Source organism: Protopterus annectens, chromosome 7.part0, assembly GCF_019279795.1.
Source record: "Protopterus annectens isolate FY-2018-M chromosome 7.part0, PAN1.0, whole genome shotgun sequence".
Taxonomy (NCBI): Eukaryota; Metazoa; Chordata; order Ceratodontiformes; family Protopteridae; genus Protopterus; species Protopterus annectens.
The window spans coordinates 1,111,722,747-1,111,739,739 of NC_056739.1; the positions used below are offsets into that span (position 1 = coordinate 1,111,722,747).

Consider the following 16,993-nt stretch of genomic DNA (forward strand, 5'->3'; position numbering starts at 1 on the left):
CAGTTTTTCTATTGCTCTTGGTTCTGTCCAGGTAGTAGCGCAATTGCCTATGTACATCCAAGGTATGTAATAGTCTTTCTCCCCTGTTCTGTGGGTTGGGGAAGAATGTAGGTAGGTGGATAGCTTGGTTTAAAGATACCCTGGAGACCACCTTTGGCATAAAAGTAGGATTAGTTCTCATGGACACTCTATCTTGATGGAAGATAAGGAAGGTCTGTACTGCCATTAATGCCTGTAATTCAGAAACCCTTCTTGCTGAAGTGATTGCAAGCAGGAAAGCAGTTTTCCATGATAAGTACTGTAATTCTGCTGTTGCTGCTGGTTCAAAAGGAGGGAGTGTCAACTTTTCTAGCACAAAGTTCAAGACCCATGCGGGCAATGGTGGCTTCCTTGGTGGATTTACATTTTTAATTCCTCTCAGAAACTGCCCGAGTAGAGGATGTGAGAAGACTGGAGGGTCCATGTTGTATTCTGCTGAAATAGCTGATGCATGAATCTTAATGGAGGAATAGGACAGGCCATTGTGGAAAAGTTCTGCCAAGTATTCCAGGATGTTAGCTATGTTTACCAGTGATGCATTTTCTCCTTTTGCTGCACTCCAAATGAGATATCTTTTCCATTTTGCTGAATAAGTTTTCCTTGTTGAGGGTCTGCGAGCCTCCAAGATAATGTCTTTAACCCTTTGAGATAAATCTGGGTTATTTTGTCTTATGCAATGTTCCAGGCAGCTAGCTGCAGCGTTTTTAGGTTTGGATGCAGGGTTTTGAAGGGAACTAGGGGCAGAGGCCATATTTGTTCCCGAGACATACTCCTCAGTAATGGGTACCAATGCTGCCTCGGCCAGTCTGGAGCTATCAGGATGATCCTTGGGCGGTCTTCTTTGATCTTCAATAGCACCTTGTGCATCAAAGGAAGAGGTGGGAATGCATATGCTGTTAGGTTTTCCCAACTGAAAGATAGGGAGTCCACCTTCCAAGCAAGTGGGTGGTATGCCCTTGTGCAGAATTTTTTCAATTGGTGGTTGTGTGGGGATGCGAATAAGTCTATTTCTGGTAGTCCCCATTTCCTTGTAATGGATTTGAAGATGTCTGGATGCAGCATCCATTCGTGGGCATCCGTGGTAGTTCTGCTTAGGATGTCTGCTAGTATATTTTCTTTTCCTGGTACAAATATTGCCTGGAGCTGAATGTTGAAGCTCAGGGCCACATTCCAGAGGTCCATTGCCATCCGGCATAGAGGGTATGAATGTGTGCCTCCCTGTTTGTTGATGTACCACATAACTGTGGTGTTGTCCGTCCTTATCAGCAATTGACCCTGTTGAAGAAACGGTCTGAATGTCTGAATTGCCAGTTTTACTGCCAGCATCTCCTTTTGATTTATGTGTAGGTTCAGCTGGTCTTGAGTCCATAAGCCTTGTATGCACTTGTCCAGCATGTGTGCCCCCAACCGAGGTCTGAGGCGTCCGTGGTGATAGTCTGGCTTGGTTGAGGGCTGTGGAAGGGCAGTCCTTTGTTCAATTGACAGGCCTGAGCCCACCATTGGAATTCTTGCTTCAGGCATGGAATTATTGGAATTTGGGTTTCTAGGCTGTGCTTGTGCTGAGACCATAAATTCCTTAGGTACCATTGGAACTTCCTCATATGTAGTCTGGCATGTGGAATCAATATTATGCAGGATGCCAAGTAACCCAGGGCTTGCAGGACTTTCCTTGCTGTTAGCTGGTTCTGTGTTGTTAATGCCATGAAATAGAGAGGAAGGTGCTTCTGTTTTTCTGCTGTGAGGGATGCCATTTGATTTGATGTGTCCAGTTCTGCACCCAAGAAAGTTATCCTTTGGGATGGTATCAGCCTTGACTTTTTTATATTGACTGTGTATCCCAGGGCTTGCAGTAGATGAATGACCTTTTTCAAATCTTTTGCTTATTTGTTTTTGTTGTCCGCTTGTAACAGGCAGTCGTCCAGGTAAGGGTAAATTTGAATTCCCTGAAGCCTGCAATGAGCAATTACTGATGCCAGGCATTTCGTGAATACTCTGGGCGCAGTAGATAAGCCAAAGGGCAATGCTGAGAATTGATAATGCTCTGATCCTGCAAGAAGTCTGAGGTATCTTCTGCAATTTGGTCGTATGGGGACGTGCAGTTATGCCTCCTTGAGATCTAGAGTTACCAGCCAAGACTCCTTGCCCAGCATGGGAAGAAGCTGCTGTAGGGTCAGCATTTTGAATTTTGGAACAATGAGATATGTGTTCAGAGCGGACAGGTCGAGAATAGGTCTCCATTGGTTTTCTTTTCTTGGCACCAGGAAAAGTCTGAAGTAAAATCCTTGCCCTTGTTCCATAGACGGTACCTTTTCTATAGCTCTCATCCTTATTAAGTGGTCTATTTGTTCTAGAGCTTTTGTCTTTTGATTTGGAGGTAGGTTTGGCATTCCTCTCTTCCTTGGTAGAGTATGGAAGTGAAACCTGTAACCTTTGTCTATTGTCTGTAAAATCCATTTGTCTCCTGTGATGTAATGCCAGTTTACTGAAAATAAGGCTAGCTTTCCGCCTAAGGGTGCTTCTAGTTGTTCCCTGGTAGGCGGTCTCAGAGCCAAGTCACTGTGATTGTCCTGTGGAAGTGGTAGTGGCTGGATCTGTGGCAGTACTCGCTGGTTGTTAGGCTGCCACTGGCGTCCCTGTAGGCACCTCTGGATTGACCCCTGCCTCTTGGGCCTATTCCTGCCTCTCTGTGCTCTGGTGGTGTCTGGAAAGGACCAATTCTTGGAAGGCCAGTTCCTACTAAACCTTGGAGGCTGGACCTGTAAGAAATCCTTGACTGTCTGGACAGATTTTGCTTTCTCTTCCACCTTCTTCAGCACCTGCTGTGCAGGGGAGCCAAACAAATTGTGCTTATCCATGGGAGCATCTAGGAGCTTTGATTTTACATGGTCTGGTAAGGACTGCTCTTTTAACCATGCATGCCTTCTGATCACTGTACCAGTCATAGCTGATCTAAAGGAAGCCTCCAGTGCATCATAGCCGCATTTTAAGGAATGATTATTGACCTGCTGAATGTTATGTACCATTTCCTGAAGAGATTTTTTGTCTAATGGTTCAGGCGAGGGCAGTTTTTTAGTTAACTGATCTAACATAAATTCCTGATACTGAATCATGAGGAATTGACAGTTTAAGGCCCTAGCCGAAAGAGTAGCAGAAGTATAAACTTTTTTACCCCATCTCTCTAAGGCCCTAGATTCCCTTTCAGAGGGGAGGGGGTTTTTGGCAGAGGTAGCTGCTACTGCCTTGGGTCCCTGTGAAATAGTTTCAGGATCTGCAAAAGGAGCCTTATACAAATGATAATGTGTGTCCGGAACCCTGTAGTACCTGTCGGGCTTAGCAGGGGCCGGAGGAAGTGAATCAGGAGCAGTACAAGCATCATTAAATGCATCATCCACAACAGTAAGTACTGGAGGAATGGCTAAAGGCCTATGCTGTGGCAAATGCAAAAAGGTCCCAAGCCTTTTCCTAGAGTCTGAAAAATCCTGGCCCTGCCATTGAAATTGTTCCCTCATAGCATGCAAGGTTTCCCCAAAAGAAAATTCCTCAGGCGGAGAGGCAGAAGGAATGGAGTCTTCTGCATCAGAGTCCTCATAAGGAGAATAAGGGCCTTCTGGAGGGTTTGTATTTTCTGAATCATCAGAGGAGTAATCTGAAGAAACTGGCTCAGGGGGCTCTGCTCTAGGCCTCTTCTCTGGAGGTGGGTGAGAGGCCCTGTCAGGGTGAGGTTGGGATCCCCTGATCAAAGAAATGAGATCCTCTGCTAGACTAAGCATTTGAGTACTAGAACTAGGCCTGTGAGAGGGGGTCTTAGCAGGCACAGTCTTGGTTGATTTTGCTGCTTTAGCCCTGGCAAAAGCCTTAATCGACATGGATGCAGGGGGCCTAGCAGCTCCACGTGCAGGAGAAGATATATCTAAAGGGATAGTATCAGATAAATCCTGTGCACCTGTAAGAGCAGGTGGAATTTCAGTAGCAGATTCAGCCATGCTGGATGAGGCCTCGGTAGGAGGCAAGCTTTCGGCCGAAGGAAGAACCGAGGACTCGGTTTCAGCCGAAACCGAGACACTCGCGGTTGACAACCGCGGTTTCGGCCGAAACCGCGGACCGCGAGTGTCGGTCCTTTTCCTTGCACTTTTTAGCTAATTGTGAAGTCGGAGTTTCCGACGGCATGTTGTAAGCAAAAGCGGAGCCGAAAAACTCCTCAGCAAATTCCGACTGACGTCTAAGTGTCCGTCGGTTGAAAGAAGCACAGGCTAGACAAGCTGCTACATCGTGGTCTGGGCCTAAACAAGGTAGGCAGTAAGAGTGGAAATTTTTATGAGGTATTTGTTTCCCACAAGTTAAACAGTTATTCACTTTTTCTGACATCGGCTGAGGCAAGAAAGAGTCCCCAACGGGGTACTTAGCTTTTTAGAAGTCTTCGGTAGTAGCAATCTCTGGTTCTGACCGACCTGCACTTGCGAACAGCTTCTGCTTGGCCACGGCAAGAAAGACTGAGGAAAATGGCGTCGGCTGATGCCTTTATACCCGCTGAACTGCAGCTATGACGTCGGGTGAAGTGCGACATCAGCCGAGGCCAGACCCAGACTTTGGAATCTGGCCGACCGAAGGGCTGCCTGAGGCAGGACAACCCATTTGTTAGGACTGCAGATGCATCCTTGAAGGACATCTCTATTTGCTGGATACAATCCTGTACTTGAGGTCCCATGTCCATTAGCTGATTTAAACAAGTTGCCAACTGCTCTGATCTCCAAGGGGTAGAAAATCTGTGTAATTATTTAAATCATAATCATGACTGACCTCTCTCCTGTTAATGTGTTATTCATTTTCAGAAGGGGCTCTAGAACTCATTTTTTGTGTGATGTTCAGGCCCATACATATTTTCACCAACACCACCATTTTGTTTTGTATTTTTTATGGGACAGTCTACCCTATTTTCGTACTGCTTAACATCGCTATCAAATTTATTGTATTTATTTTTATGAATAATTAAACTTGCTTGCCAACTTTACCAAACAGGTTATATAATTATCAAAACAAATCAGACTAAATTTTTACATCCAGCTGTTCAATTTCCTCCTTAAAACAAGTACAAAAAACGGCATGCTCATCAAGTTTAACAAGAAGCTCCATTAATTCAAAGCCATGGTGATCAAACATACTCACAAAATCAGCATAGAAAGGACTTTCCACATCAATACCATTAAGAAATTTACAATTGTACCTCAAGACTTGCATACATTTACATCATTATGTCAAATAACCATTATCCATTTGCAAACCCCTTAATTTAACCATTTTCAAAATTAAAAATATCTCCTTTAAGCAACGTCTATAACAGTATCCAAATTCACTTCAGTCGAATGTGTACTGGAAAAGGAAAATGCCAAAAATTGTCATGTACAACAAACTCTGAAGAACCTGTTAAATTAATAGTCTTATTACAATTAAAACATTACCTTTAGTTGCACCCTTATGGGTACCATAACAGGGTGGTTGTACATGTTCTTGCTCAGTGTCATTTCCAGCGTAACTTCCATATGTGTAAATGTCAGCTTTAGTTGTAGAGGAAGTAGGAGCAACCTCCTCATCCATAAGTCACCTCAAATGACCCAAAGAGTCTGACATTTCAGGTCAAAGCTGTACAAGCAAATCAACCAACTAAGGCAGCTCTCCTTTGAAGGAGCTAACCACCCACAGTTAAGAGTTTTAGTTCAGCATTGTCCTTTATACATACAAAGATTTTCATTAAGCAAGGTGTGACCAATGTTTAACCTCTTGATTCTTTACTCCTTTCTAATGCTTTAACATCAGTATAGGGTCACTCACAGGACCCTGCTGCCAATCCCTGCAAAGGGCATCCTCAGACACCGCAAGTGAAATCCAGAATCCTAACATCTCTTTCTCCCCTCAGTCCTTGAGCAGCTGGGAAGAAATGGGGACACTTAAGGCAGCGCTTAACATCATGCTCCTCTCCCAGGGCAGTCACAGTGCGCTGGTGTGTATCCTGTCTTGTGATTAAGCAACTACAGGAATTATGAAGCCAGACCTTCTCATAAATCTAATTAGGGAACTGTTCAATGAGAAAAATGTAAGGACTGAGATATAAACCATGTACGCAGGATAAGTAATTAAGTACTGTGTAAGGGCTAGGGACACTCTCCTAACCAGGTAAAAGATATGAAGGCACTGACTGGCAGGAGACACTTGCAGCCCAGAGAACACTGCTGAAAGAAAAAAATAGACAGATCAACTCAGCAAAATAGAAGTCCCAACAGATACCATGTGAAGGCCCTCGCAGTCAGATCTTTCACCACACACCAACAATCTGATACAAGTAGTATCTCAACTTTCCGTAGAAAGCTTTAGGGAAAATATTGCATTCTTTAAGGACAAATTAGGGAGTGTGAAGGCCTGAATGCATAACGAACGCAAATATAAAACAGAATTCTTAAAATGTTAAACTCTAGTTCAAAAATAATGAATTATAGAACAGACCCTCATGGGTTCTGCAGGGTTTGGGTTAGGGCTACCATCATTTCACATGCTAAAACTCTATTTTAGAATTTTATATATTTGCACACCTTTACATTACACTGCGGTGATTCAGTTTCAGTATCAAAGCATTCTGCATCAGTCAGAGGAAAAAAGTATTTTTCCACAATAAGATTTTCCAATTGTAATACTGTTTTGCAACTTTAGAAAAATGACATATGAAGTAAAGAATTATGCTATCACTCAGTTGCATTTTATTGGTTTCCATGTCCTAAAATAACCACAAAGTCCATACATAAGACTGAAGAACACAGTGCGGATGTGTACTTATCACAGAGAAAAGTTAAATTCAAGACTTATGCGTGCTTGCAGATAACAAAAGGAATATGAAAGACAAATGGCAACACAGAAGTAGGAAAGACACTTGGTGGGAGAAAGAATGTGTTGTGGACTAATTATGACCAGTTCCAGTTCTAGAGTGAAAATGCCAACAATTAGTATCATTCAGCAAAAACAAAGCATATACTCAACAAATGGATGAAACATCTGCCAACATGCAAGAAAGAAAGGAATCAGCTCTAACTTCCATGTTCATCAACAGATATGGTTTTAACCTTCAAAACGGTATGGAGGTAGTCCATACACCAAGACCTGAAAATCTCATTATGTGGTTCAGAAGAAGAACTAGTGCTTAAAAACTTCACGTCAAGTGCTACAAGCAATGTGAAAAATTTACCTGAACCACAATTAGGACACTGCTGATAAACAGGCAAACAAAAGGGAAGGACCATCAAAACAGAGCAGCTACATTTTTCTCTGTTGCATCCTTTAACTGTACACCAGCAATAGCTGGCATTCATTTTCTCTCACTGCAGATCTTACAGTAGACGGCATAAGATAAGAATGTGAACAAGTGATGCTTCACTGAACATAAGGCACAAGAGGGTGCATCCTACTGTCAAAATGACACCGAATCCATGGTGGACAGCAACAGAAACTAAGACTAGGTTTCATTCTCCACAATGATGTCACTGCATATGCAGCATTACAAGAGTTTTGGAGTGCCGAACTGCGCTCAATGAAAAGCAGCTCATTTACAATCCTACTACTTTGCCTTCTTTAGATAATTACTACACTGTGATATCACAGCATCTGTAGCCAATTAAAAAAGTCATATGACCTGAAAATGACAACTTTACTTCTGCATATTTTTAGTTACCTGCTGAAGATGATGCTGCTCCTTTTTTGAATGTTCTTTTCCTGCAAAAACAAAAAACATAAATAAAAATATGGAGAGATTATTTTAGTGATATTTTTTCCAGTTCCCTGCAACTTATTTTGAACTGTGTGTGACATACAAAATGCTCGTTTTCTGCTTTTATTGTAAATGAAAGTCTTGAGAAGTCTTGTACACCACAAACTCTCCTACCTCTGTGGGTTTATCCATCACCTTCCTCTTACTTCTCTCCTCTCAAGTTAACTACTTGATGTACTGCAATTACTAGCATAAAAAGAACAGAGACACTGAGAATGTTCAATCACTCATCTACCCCGCATTAGTTCTTAATAAATTAGCAGCAGGACTAACTACTTGTTCAAGCACAGAGTTGATAACCCTAACCTGTGAAAACCTTCTTCCCTTCTAGGTATGCCTGTTAAGTCTGCTAAGTCAACAAAACATGCAAAGGTCCACAGTTTATTATTCAAAGTATTTTTTCTTAAAATGATGAGAACTTTCACTTTACAGACTTAATCATTCTACAAGATGGCACACTTGAGAACAGGTGGGGATACTATCAGAAGTCAATTCTATCCTACAGGCAGAATTTTAGAGTTGACACTGGAATGTAAAACCTTGCTATGCTGTGTAAGCAAGTTTTTCAGTAGCAGTAAAGGCTTTGGCAGTTACGTGCCGAGTCTAATTAGTAAAGACTCAGAGTCTAGATATAGAGAGAATATCAGCAAGAGTGTGTGGCATTGCTGAAACTGAATTCATTCTCCAGTCTTGGTGAGTATGCGGTGGACACTGCATTTACAAAATCACACCATAACAACAATGATACACAGGCTATTTGATATATCACGACAAAAGGCAGGTCAAATAATAAGGGACAGGGTGCACAGGTCTCAGGATAAAACAAAGTGCCCACTCATGATGTATATACTTGCACCAGGACTAAAACAAAATTCCCAGAACATGAGAGTACTCCTAACACAGAGTGAGGACAGGCACAGGGCAAGTGCGACCCCCCCCCAATGGTAAAAAGACAGAAGGAGGTAATCCTCCCTCCCCCCAAAAAAAAAATTAGGCAGATAGGTCAGGCACACAAACAGAATTGCAGAGTATCAGGAAGAGATTAAGTATTGCCACTATTATGTAAGAAAAAAAATACAGAACTTCCAGACAGAGGATGTGTAATACGAAGAAGAGTGAAATTAGATGCAAGAAAGTTATGTGCACAAGAAAAACTGTTAAAATCTGCAGGTAATACACAATAGTTAATGCATCAAATCAGAACAAAATGTTACCTGGATGAAGAAACACTGGGGTGCCTTGAAAAGGAAGCAACAGAGAAAGTGAGACAAGATAAGGAACAGAGAAATTACCGAAAGGTATAAAAAATGGATATGGGAAAGAAAGAGCTTTGATATTGATACTTGTGCAGTGAAGACAGCCAATCTAATCAATACAAAAAAATGCAGCTTCAAAAATATTTGGAGAGAAATACAGGCAAAGACATCACGGTATTTTTATTTTGCAAAAAAAAGTAAGAATACAAAGGTGGAATGTAATTAAAAAGTGAGGCAGAAACTGAATTGATAAACCAGCTATGAAGTAAAGGATTTGGTGTGGAAAGTGCAATACAGGCAGTAACCAACATGATGGGCCAATGAGGCTCCAGCAGAAGCAGAAAGTATAGGAAGAATTTATGCCAAGGGGTGAAGCGCTTGAACTTCCTGTATGGAGTCGCAAAAAAGTCCACTGAGAAATATACATAAAAAGAAAGAGCAGCAAACGGTGAAACCTCTGACACAGGCAATATTGCACAGCATGATAGGGTAATGATGCCCCAGGAGAAGGAGCAGCATACTGGGCAGGATGCACCTGAATAAGATATCTTGAGGCAATGTTCTGGAACCTTCTGTAGGAGACTGGCATGAAAGTTCTATTCTCAGTCCAGAAGAAAATGACCCATGAGAAGACCTGCATGTTTTAATAGATATGGCAGGGGTAGTCACCCAGCCGTGTAAACCTTAGCTCTAGATGACTGCCACTGTTGAAGTGACACCCCAACCCCATGTGCAAAAAATGCAAAACGGGGTTGTGGATGGATGGATTTAACCATGTTAAGTTACATGAAAAAGATTATAGAAAGTAAAAAGACCATAAATATTACAAGACTGGTAAAACATATGAAATCAATAACCAGGACTATTAAGAGAAATTCATGCCAAAGAGCAGAAGAAAATAGGATACGTAACTAAGTAACAAAACTAACAGAAGTGTTGCCATAAATGCAGAGTAACAAAGGAAAGGGTGGGAACAAGTAGAATTCTACCATGGAAACATCAGCTAGAGAAAGTTATAAAGCAACCAAGACAAGAATGTATTGCTGGCAGAAGGTTACAGAAGAGTACATGCATATCAAAAATTCTTACAAAGATAGATATGGTGAAAGCAACACAATATTAAAACTAGCCAGTACATCATACAGCAATTTTAATAAATGAAAACCATCAGCACAAATCAGAAAATTTTAGGAGGTACACACAAGCAATGCACTGATGACCCAAAATAATTTTACAGAGAAGCAAAATAAACAAAAATCTCCAAAAATGAAGAAATACATATATTTTACAGGAGCATTTATAAAGACCTTCTTGAACATAAAGATGATGAATGACAAGAACAGTTAAACAAAAAAAGTTATGACATAGGAAATTGGAGGAAGAAACAGCCAGAGAAATTGAGAAAATTAAGAAAAGCTCCTAAATGGAAAACCCAGGTCCACATGCAGTTCATAACTTCTGGTTAACGGTATTAACATCACTGCATGAACATTTGGCCCAGAGTAAAAAAATGCTTATATTAACATCACAAGCAGTCACCAACATCAAACAAGAAAAAGAGCCGGATTCACGAATACCCACACTATGTGTACACCAAGTGAATAGACAAACAAGCATAACTCCCACCTTCTTCCTCCCAATTTTAATTTTCCTACTGTCTTGAAATCTTAAATATTGAGGGGGTTTCATAAAGGTTACCACAAGGTGCAGACTATGTATACACTTACTGTAATCTTTGAGTGAACAGACAGCACAAAATTGAGGTAGGGATATTCTTGAATACAGATCGACTTTGTGTAGGCATTAATGAATCCGGCTCATATTCCTCACCAAGAGTGTACTTGCAAGCCATCCCAAGAACAGAGCAATAACTTTTCTTCCAACAATATAAAAATTATATACTAGACTTTATGGATGCAGACAGTTTATAGCCAACTTAAAAGATCACTCATGGCAACAGAAATGACACATTTTACCATAACAGTAGATAACCATCCTTATCACTGTTGCAGTATTCATCCCATATGGTATCTTCTTGTCAAGGATAGCCCAATATCCATCCAGAATACCAAAGCCTTTACATCCTTCCAGGATCATACATCAGGCATATGCTCTCCTCCATGCAGGCATACGGCATAAAGGTAACGTATGTATGCTCAGTACTCAGAACTGAAGTAACCCAGGAAAATTAGAGAAACTCCAGGATAAAGAACATGTACATCCAGTGAGAAAATAAGGAGAGACCCCTTGGCCAGCAATAATCCCAACATAAACAAGAAAGACGGAAGGGGACAGGATGGAGGGAATGAATACTACAACAGGGAAAAGGAGGATATCTACTGTTAAGGTAAAAATCTTACCCAACTGTACTGTAAAATCTTACCCAACTGTACCTGTCTCTCATTATCACTGCTGCAGTATTCATCTCGTGGGAGATTACCAAAGCTGCTGTAAAGGATGGGAGGAGGAAGGCACAGAGGAGCCATTCACAAACTCATGAAGGACAGCCCTAGCTCTGGAAATGACAGCCAGCATATGACGTTTACTAAAAGTGTGAAGAGAGGACCATGTAGAAGCCTCTATGATGAATATGTACCAAGACCTTTGAAGAAAATTCCAGAATATGCTACTGCTCTGGTAGAATGAGCGGGAACTGAAGTAGAAAGTGGTTCACCTGAAAGGAATAACAAAGAAATGACCTTAGGAATACAAGAAGAGATGGCTTGCTAGAAACAACCAAACCCAAATGCCCTGGTATGAAAGGAGACAAAGCTGCCCAGATTTGCAGATAAACTTTGTCTTAACCAAATAATATCTGAACAGTCTATGTAAACCCAAGGTGTGAAGAAACTTCTCACTAGCAGACTGAGAAGGAAAAAAGAAAAGGAGCTGGATAGACTGATTGGGGCCAACTCACTGACTACCTTGGGACATAAAAGTAGGATTAGTACATAGAGATGACCTGTCCCTATGAAAAATCTGAAAGGGAGAACCTGCAATCACACCCTGTAATTAAAATACGCTCTTGGCTGACAAAAGAGTAAGACTTCCAAGAAACACGGACTGGTGAAAGTTCTGTAGCATCCCAGCAAAAAGAAATGCAACTTTCAGACATGACTTCCACTTACCTACAGGAAGATACACGACAAAGACCTGGTTAAAATAAACAAAACACTGATGGAGCACTTCAACACAAACAAAAGGCTGGAAAAAATGGAAGACTCTTTAAACAGACATTCAGATGAGATGATAAAGCTGCAAAAATCATAGTTTGAAATAAAGAAAAGATTGGCTGAATATGAGACTGCTCAGGAAGAGACATTTTAAAAAATAACAGTATTAGAGGACAAAGCACATAGGGAAAACCTGATATTTTCAGCTATACCAGAGAATCTGGAAGGAGCACACTGCACTAATTTTATGAAAGCACAAATAAGCAACTGGGCTGGTATTCCACAGCAGGAGTGGTTAGTTGAAAGGGCACATTGTGTGTATGCTCCAAACCTGGCTATAAGAAAGCAACCTAGACCTTTAATGGTAAAGATGCAATCCTACCAGCAGAAGGAGTTGATTCTGACAGAACTGTGGCAGAAGGACAAAGTTCTAAAAGTGGAAGACAGCAGAGTGTTTGTGGAGAATGATTACAGACAGAAGAGGAGCAAATTTATTCCACTATTCAGGGAATGTCGAGATGCAGGTGTGAGAACTGATGTACCCTGGAGGGACAAAATCATTTTTTGTTAAAGTACATGCTAAGGAGGAAATACAAAAGTTTACCCAACCAAAAAAAGCTGTGAAACAGGAGATTCTGCTTCTTGTTCTTCTGGTAATAAAGACCACAGAAGGACTGTACCAGTGAAACCTTTTAAAATGTTGGAGAGAAGTAAGGGAACAGGAGAGTTGACTAGAAGAATTGAAAGTATGTTGGAAATGAAGTAGAGAGCAGATTTCAAGGATGAGCAGTAATGAAACCAGAAACAATCTGGGATTACAATGCAATAATTACATTTGTGCAATATGACATGACATAAAAAAATCTGAAAATACTGGACTTTTTCAAAATGTGTTGAATTTGTAGGGGACTCTAAAGCAGATGCCCTTACTTCATGTCATTAATGTTCAAAAAGTGCTTTGGGGAGTGGAAGAGGAGGGTGAAAGGTAACTGAAAGCACATATTTCAGATAATACCAGTTTTGTGGCATGTGTTTTTTGTACATGCTATAAAGCTTTTTTCAGTTATTTGTAAGTGTAATGGGGATTGTAAGCAGGTACTGCTATTTTCTTTCTCCCTCTTGCCTTGTTCATCTTTAAGAAATGTAAGCACTGCAATGCATTACAAAAGCATGGTTAAAAAGCATGATAAAATAAAAAAAAAATGTACTTTTTTTCTCATTCTTGCATGGGGAAATGCCTGACTTAAAGACCTTACATTGAGATTTAGTAACACGACAGAGCAACTAAATGAAAAGGCTTTTTTCTAGCAAATACATGTATGCTCAGTAAAAATTCTGCAGCTGGTCTTCATGTTTCCATGTAAACATTCTGATAAACAGAAACTGCCTGCCTGCCTGTTTCTCATGTGTCCATGGAGACAATCTGATAGAGAGAAACTGGCTACAGTCTGGAGGATAATTCAGGGGTTTTCCCAAAGTAGATAATGTTCTCTGAAATAATTCAGGGGCTTTCCCAAGATAGTTAATGCTCTCTGAAAATATTCAGAGTTTTCCCAGCTGCGAAAGCTATGAAGATAAGATAAAACCAAAAAGCATTAAGAAGCAGAGGCTGCACCATGCGTCTTGGCATGGATGTCTTTTTTTTTTTTTTTTTAGGTTAACTCAAGTCAGTGAGTGTGGCTGTCAGTTTGGGACTTTTGTTCCTATTAGGACGTTAAAACTTCAATATTTAAAGATCTGCATAGTTTTGTGTGTTAGTATTACGTTAAGTTTTAGGGGAGGGTATTGGGGGGGGTGTGTTTTTGTTTGAGGGCTTTCAATAAAACAAAGTTTTATAAGATGTGACATAGGCTCAAATGTATATGACAAGAAACAACTGTATAAAACTTCAACCTACCAAACAGAGTATACATGTAACACAAAAGGTGGAACTAGACATTTAACAAAAAAGGTGTTAAACATAAAAGGTGGGAATAATAACTTTTTAATACAATGATGCCTTCTTTGTCTTTAAATGTAAATGGCCTCACAGATGAATACAAACAAGAAAGATTAGTGAACTATATGTCGCCTCACAGTAAGACGCTGTCCGGTTCGATTCTCAGCTAGACCATCTTCTGCGTGGAGACATGCGTGAATGGGCGTACGTTCGTTGAAGGTTGTGCGTCAGGGCTGGTAACTCGGCACGTAAAAATCAACTACCAATCATTAGCGGACCGAGTTCCGCTGTGGCGACCCCTAACCAGGAAAAGCCGAAAGACACAAACAATTAGAAAAAGTAAAGAAGTGAACATGTGAATTTGATAAAGGAAGGTTTTCAGGATGGTTATTCAGCAATATACCTGGGACAAAGGAAAAGAGAAGTACTTATATTAATTGCAAGAGGAGCTGCAATAGTGAAAGAAGATGATAAAAAAGATAATAATGGCATATTTGTAGTGTTAAAGAGTTATTGGCAAGGGAGAATGATTACACTGGCATGTATTTACATTCCACCTTAAACTGCTATAATGGAGTTTAAGAAAATTCTGGGAGAAATAATCAGTCTTCATCAAGGAATATTACTTATAGGTGGGTACTGGAATTTGATTTGCAGCAGTGAGGACACATCTGGGCGGTCCAGAAGAGAAAATATAACAAAGAAGGATGGACTTTTTTTTAGGAATTTATGAAATTCTTTGGGATGGAAGATATGAATTAAGTAACAGGAGTCTGGAGTGAATTTACATATTATTCCCAAAGATATAAAAACTGGGATAGACTAGACAAAATTTACATTTCACAGGAACATGTGCATTTAATTGAAGGTCTTGATACCCACCCAATAACTATTTCAGATTATGAACCAATCATAGCTAAAATAAAAACACAGGATAATGAAATAAAAATGAGACATTAGGGCTTTCTCACCTATCTGTTGAAAAGGGAGGAATTTAATGAACGAGTAGTGGAGATTATTCAGGAGCTGTTAAGAGGATAGAAATTTCTTCTGAAAATATATAGTGGATATAAAAAGTGTACACTCCCTGTTAAAATGCCAGGTTTTTGTGATATAAAGAAATAAGACCCCAATAAATAATTTCAAAACTTTTCCCACCTTTAATGTGACCTATGACCTGTACAATTTAATGGAAAAAAACAAACAAATCTGTTAGGGGAAAAATATTTAAAAAACAAATGTACAATAAGCTGGCTGCATAAGTGTACACACCCTTAAACTAATACTAGGAGGAAAAAAATGATAAAAATCTGGAAGATCTAACAGCATCTTAAGAGATGAAGTACCATCGTCCTGGAAAAAAGCACTCATAGGTGTAATGTCTAAAGAGGGTAAGGATCCATCACATCCAGCTTCATACAGGCCCATTTCAATACTAAAATATGATTATAAAGTGTTCATGTCTACAATGGCTAAAAGAATGTCAAAAGGTGCCAAAACTCAGATATGGAACAATATAGTTTTGTGGCTGCGAGGCAAACATTTGATCCAGAGGGAACCAGAATGTAAGAAAAATACCATTGTTGATGGTGGGTCTTGATGCAGAGAAAGCATTTGACAGAGTAAGCTGGGACTTTATGAGCAGGGCAATGGAAGCATATGCATTTCCTGAAAACATTAGAAGGTTGATTGGGTGAATATGAGAGGAATCCGAGATGAAAATTAAAGTGGATGGGGTCCTCTCTGATAATTTCAGCTTGAGCAGAGGAACCAGGCAGGGGTGTCCTCTTTCCCCTTTATTATTTGCATTACATTTAGAACCACTGGCATAGAGAATAAGGGAGTCAAATTCAAGGATATAACTGGTATGGCAGTCAAGAAAAGATGGCTTTATTTGCAGATGATTTGTTTGTACCAAACAAAGCCAGAAAAAGACAGCACAATGTTATGGAACATTTTGAGATGGTTCCAGATCTTTTTGGGATGCAAAATTAATGAAGCTAAAACAAAGGCAATAGCTGTAAATTCTGTACTCACATGGGAACTGGTTCAGGAATACCCATAATTATGGGGACAGGATAAAATTAAATATTTAGGAGTATATGGATTAAAAATGATTCTAGTATGGCAGCTAAGTATATGCAAAAAGAGAATAAAAAATGCAAAAACTGAGAAAATGGAAGCTTTGTTTTATGGATATGGGTAGTATAATACAAGCAGTTAAAATGTGTTTAGTCCCTTTAATCATATGCATGGGTCAGACATTTTTATCAACCAGAGGAGACATTGTGGGTAGCAATTAATAAAGAGCTTAAGGACTTTATCTGGGAAGGAAAGACAGTAAGAGTCAAGTGGGATAAGATAACCCTTAAAGTAGAAAAGGGCAGATTCAGATTACCCAATTTGAAGAGGTATTTCAGAGCTACACAATTAAGACTCCTATACACAGCACAAGGAGAAAACTATAATTCAAAGTGGAAAGGGATGATGATGAAACATGGGGGAAGCTCAAGAAATAAGGAGAGACAGGGATTTTGGATGCAGGTCTTTAAGGAGAACAAAAATCAAAGCAGGTCTTTAAGGAGAATAACAATCAGGCAGAATATTATATCCATAAAGTAGAGGAAAGTATTCTAAAAACTAAACGGGAATGGAGAAAGGAGATTCTGACGATAGTGATGACTGCAATTAGGGATACAGACAATAGGCAAGAGGGGCCAGAATTTATTAGAGAAAACAGGCAAAGGAACCAAAGTATTTGGAGCAAATAACTAGAGAA

The 16,993-nt window shown here is 40.0% G+C and overlaps 1 protein-coding gene across 1 annotated transcript in view; it reads right to left on the reverse strand.

Moving 5' to 3' along the window:
• UACA (uveal autoantigen with coiled-coil domains and ankyrin repeats) overlaps positions 1-16,993 on the reverse strand; it is an 845,278-nt gene that overhangs the window by 462,341 nt on the left and 365,944 nt on the right. The window contains exon 9 of the mRNA XM_044077695.1: positions 7,751-7,791. Within this exon, the coding sequence (XP_043933630.1) occupies positions 7,751-7,791 (41 nt within the window). The remainder of the gene's footprint in view (positions 1-7,750; positions 7,792-16,993) is intronic.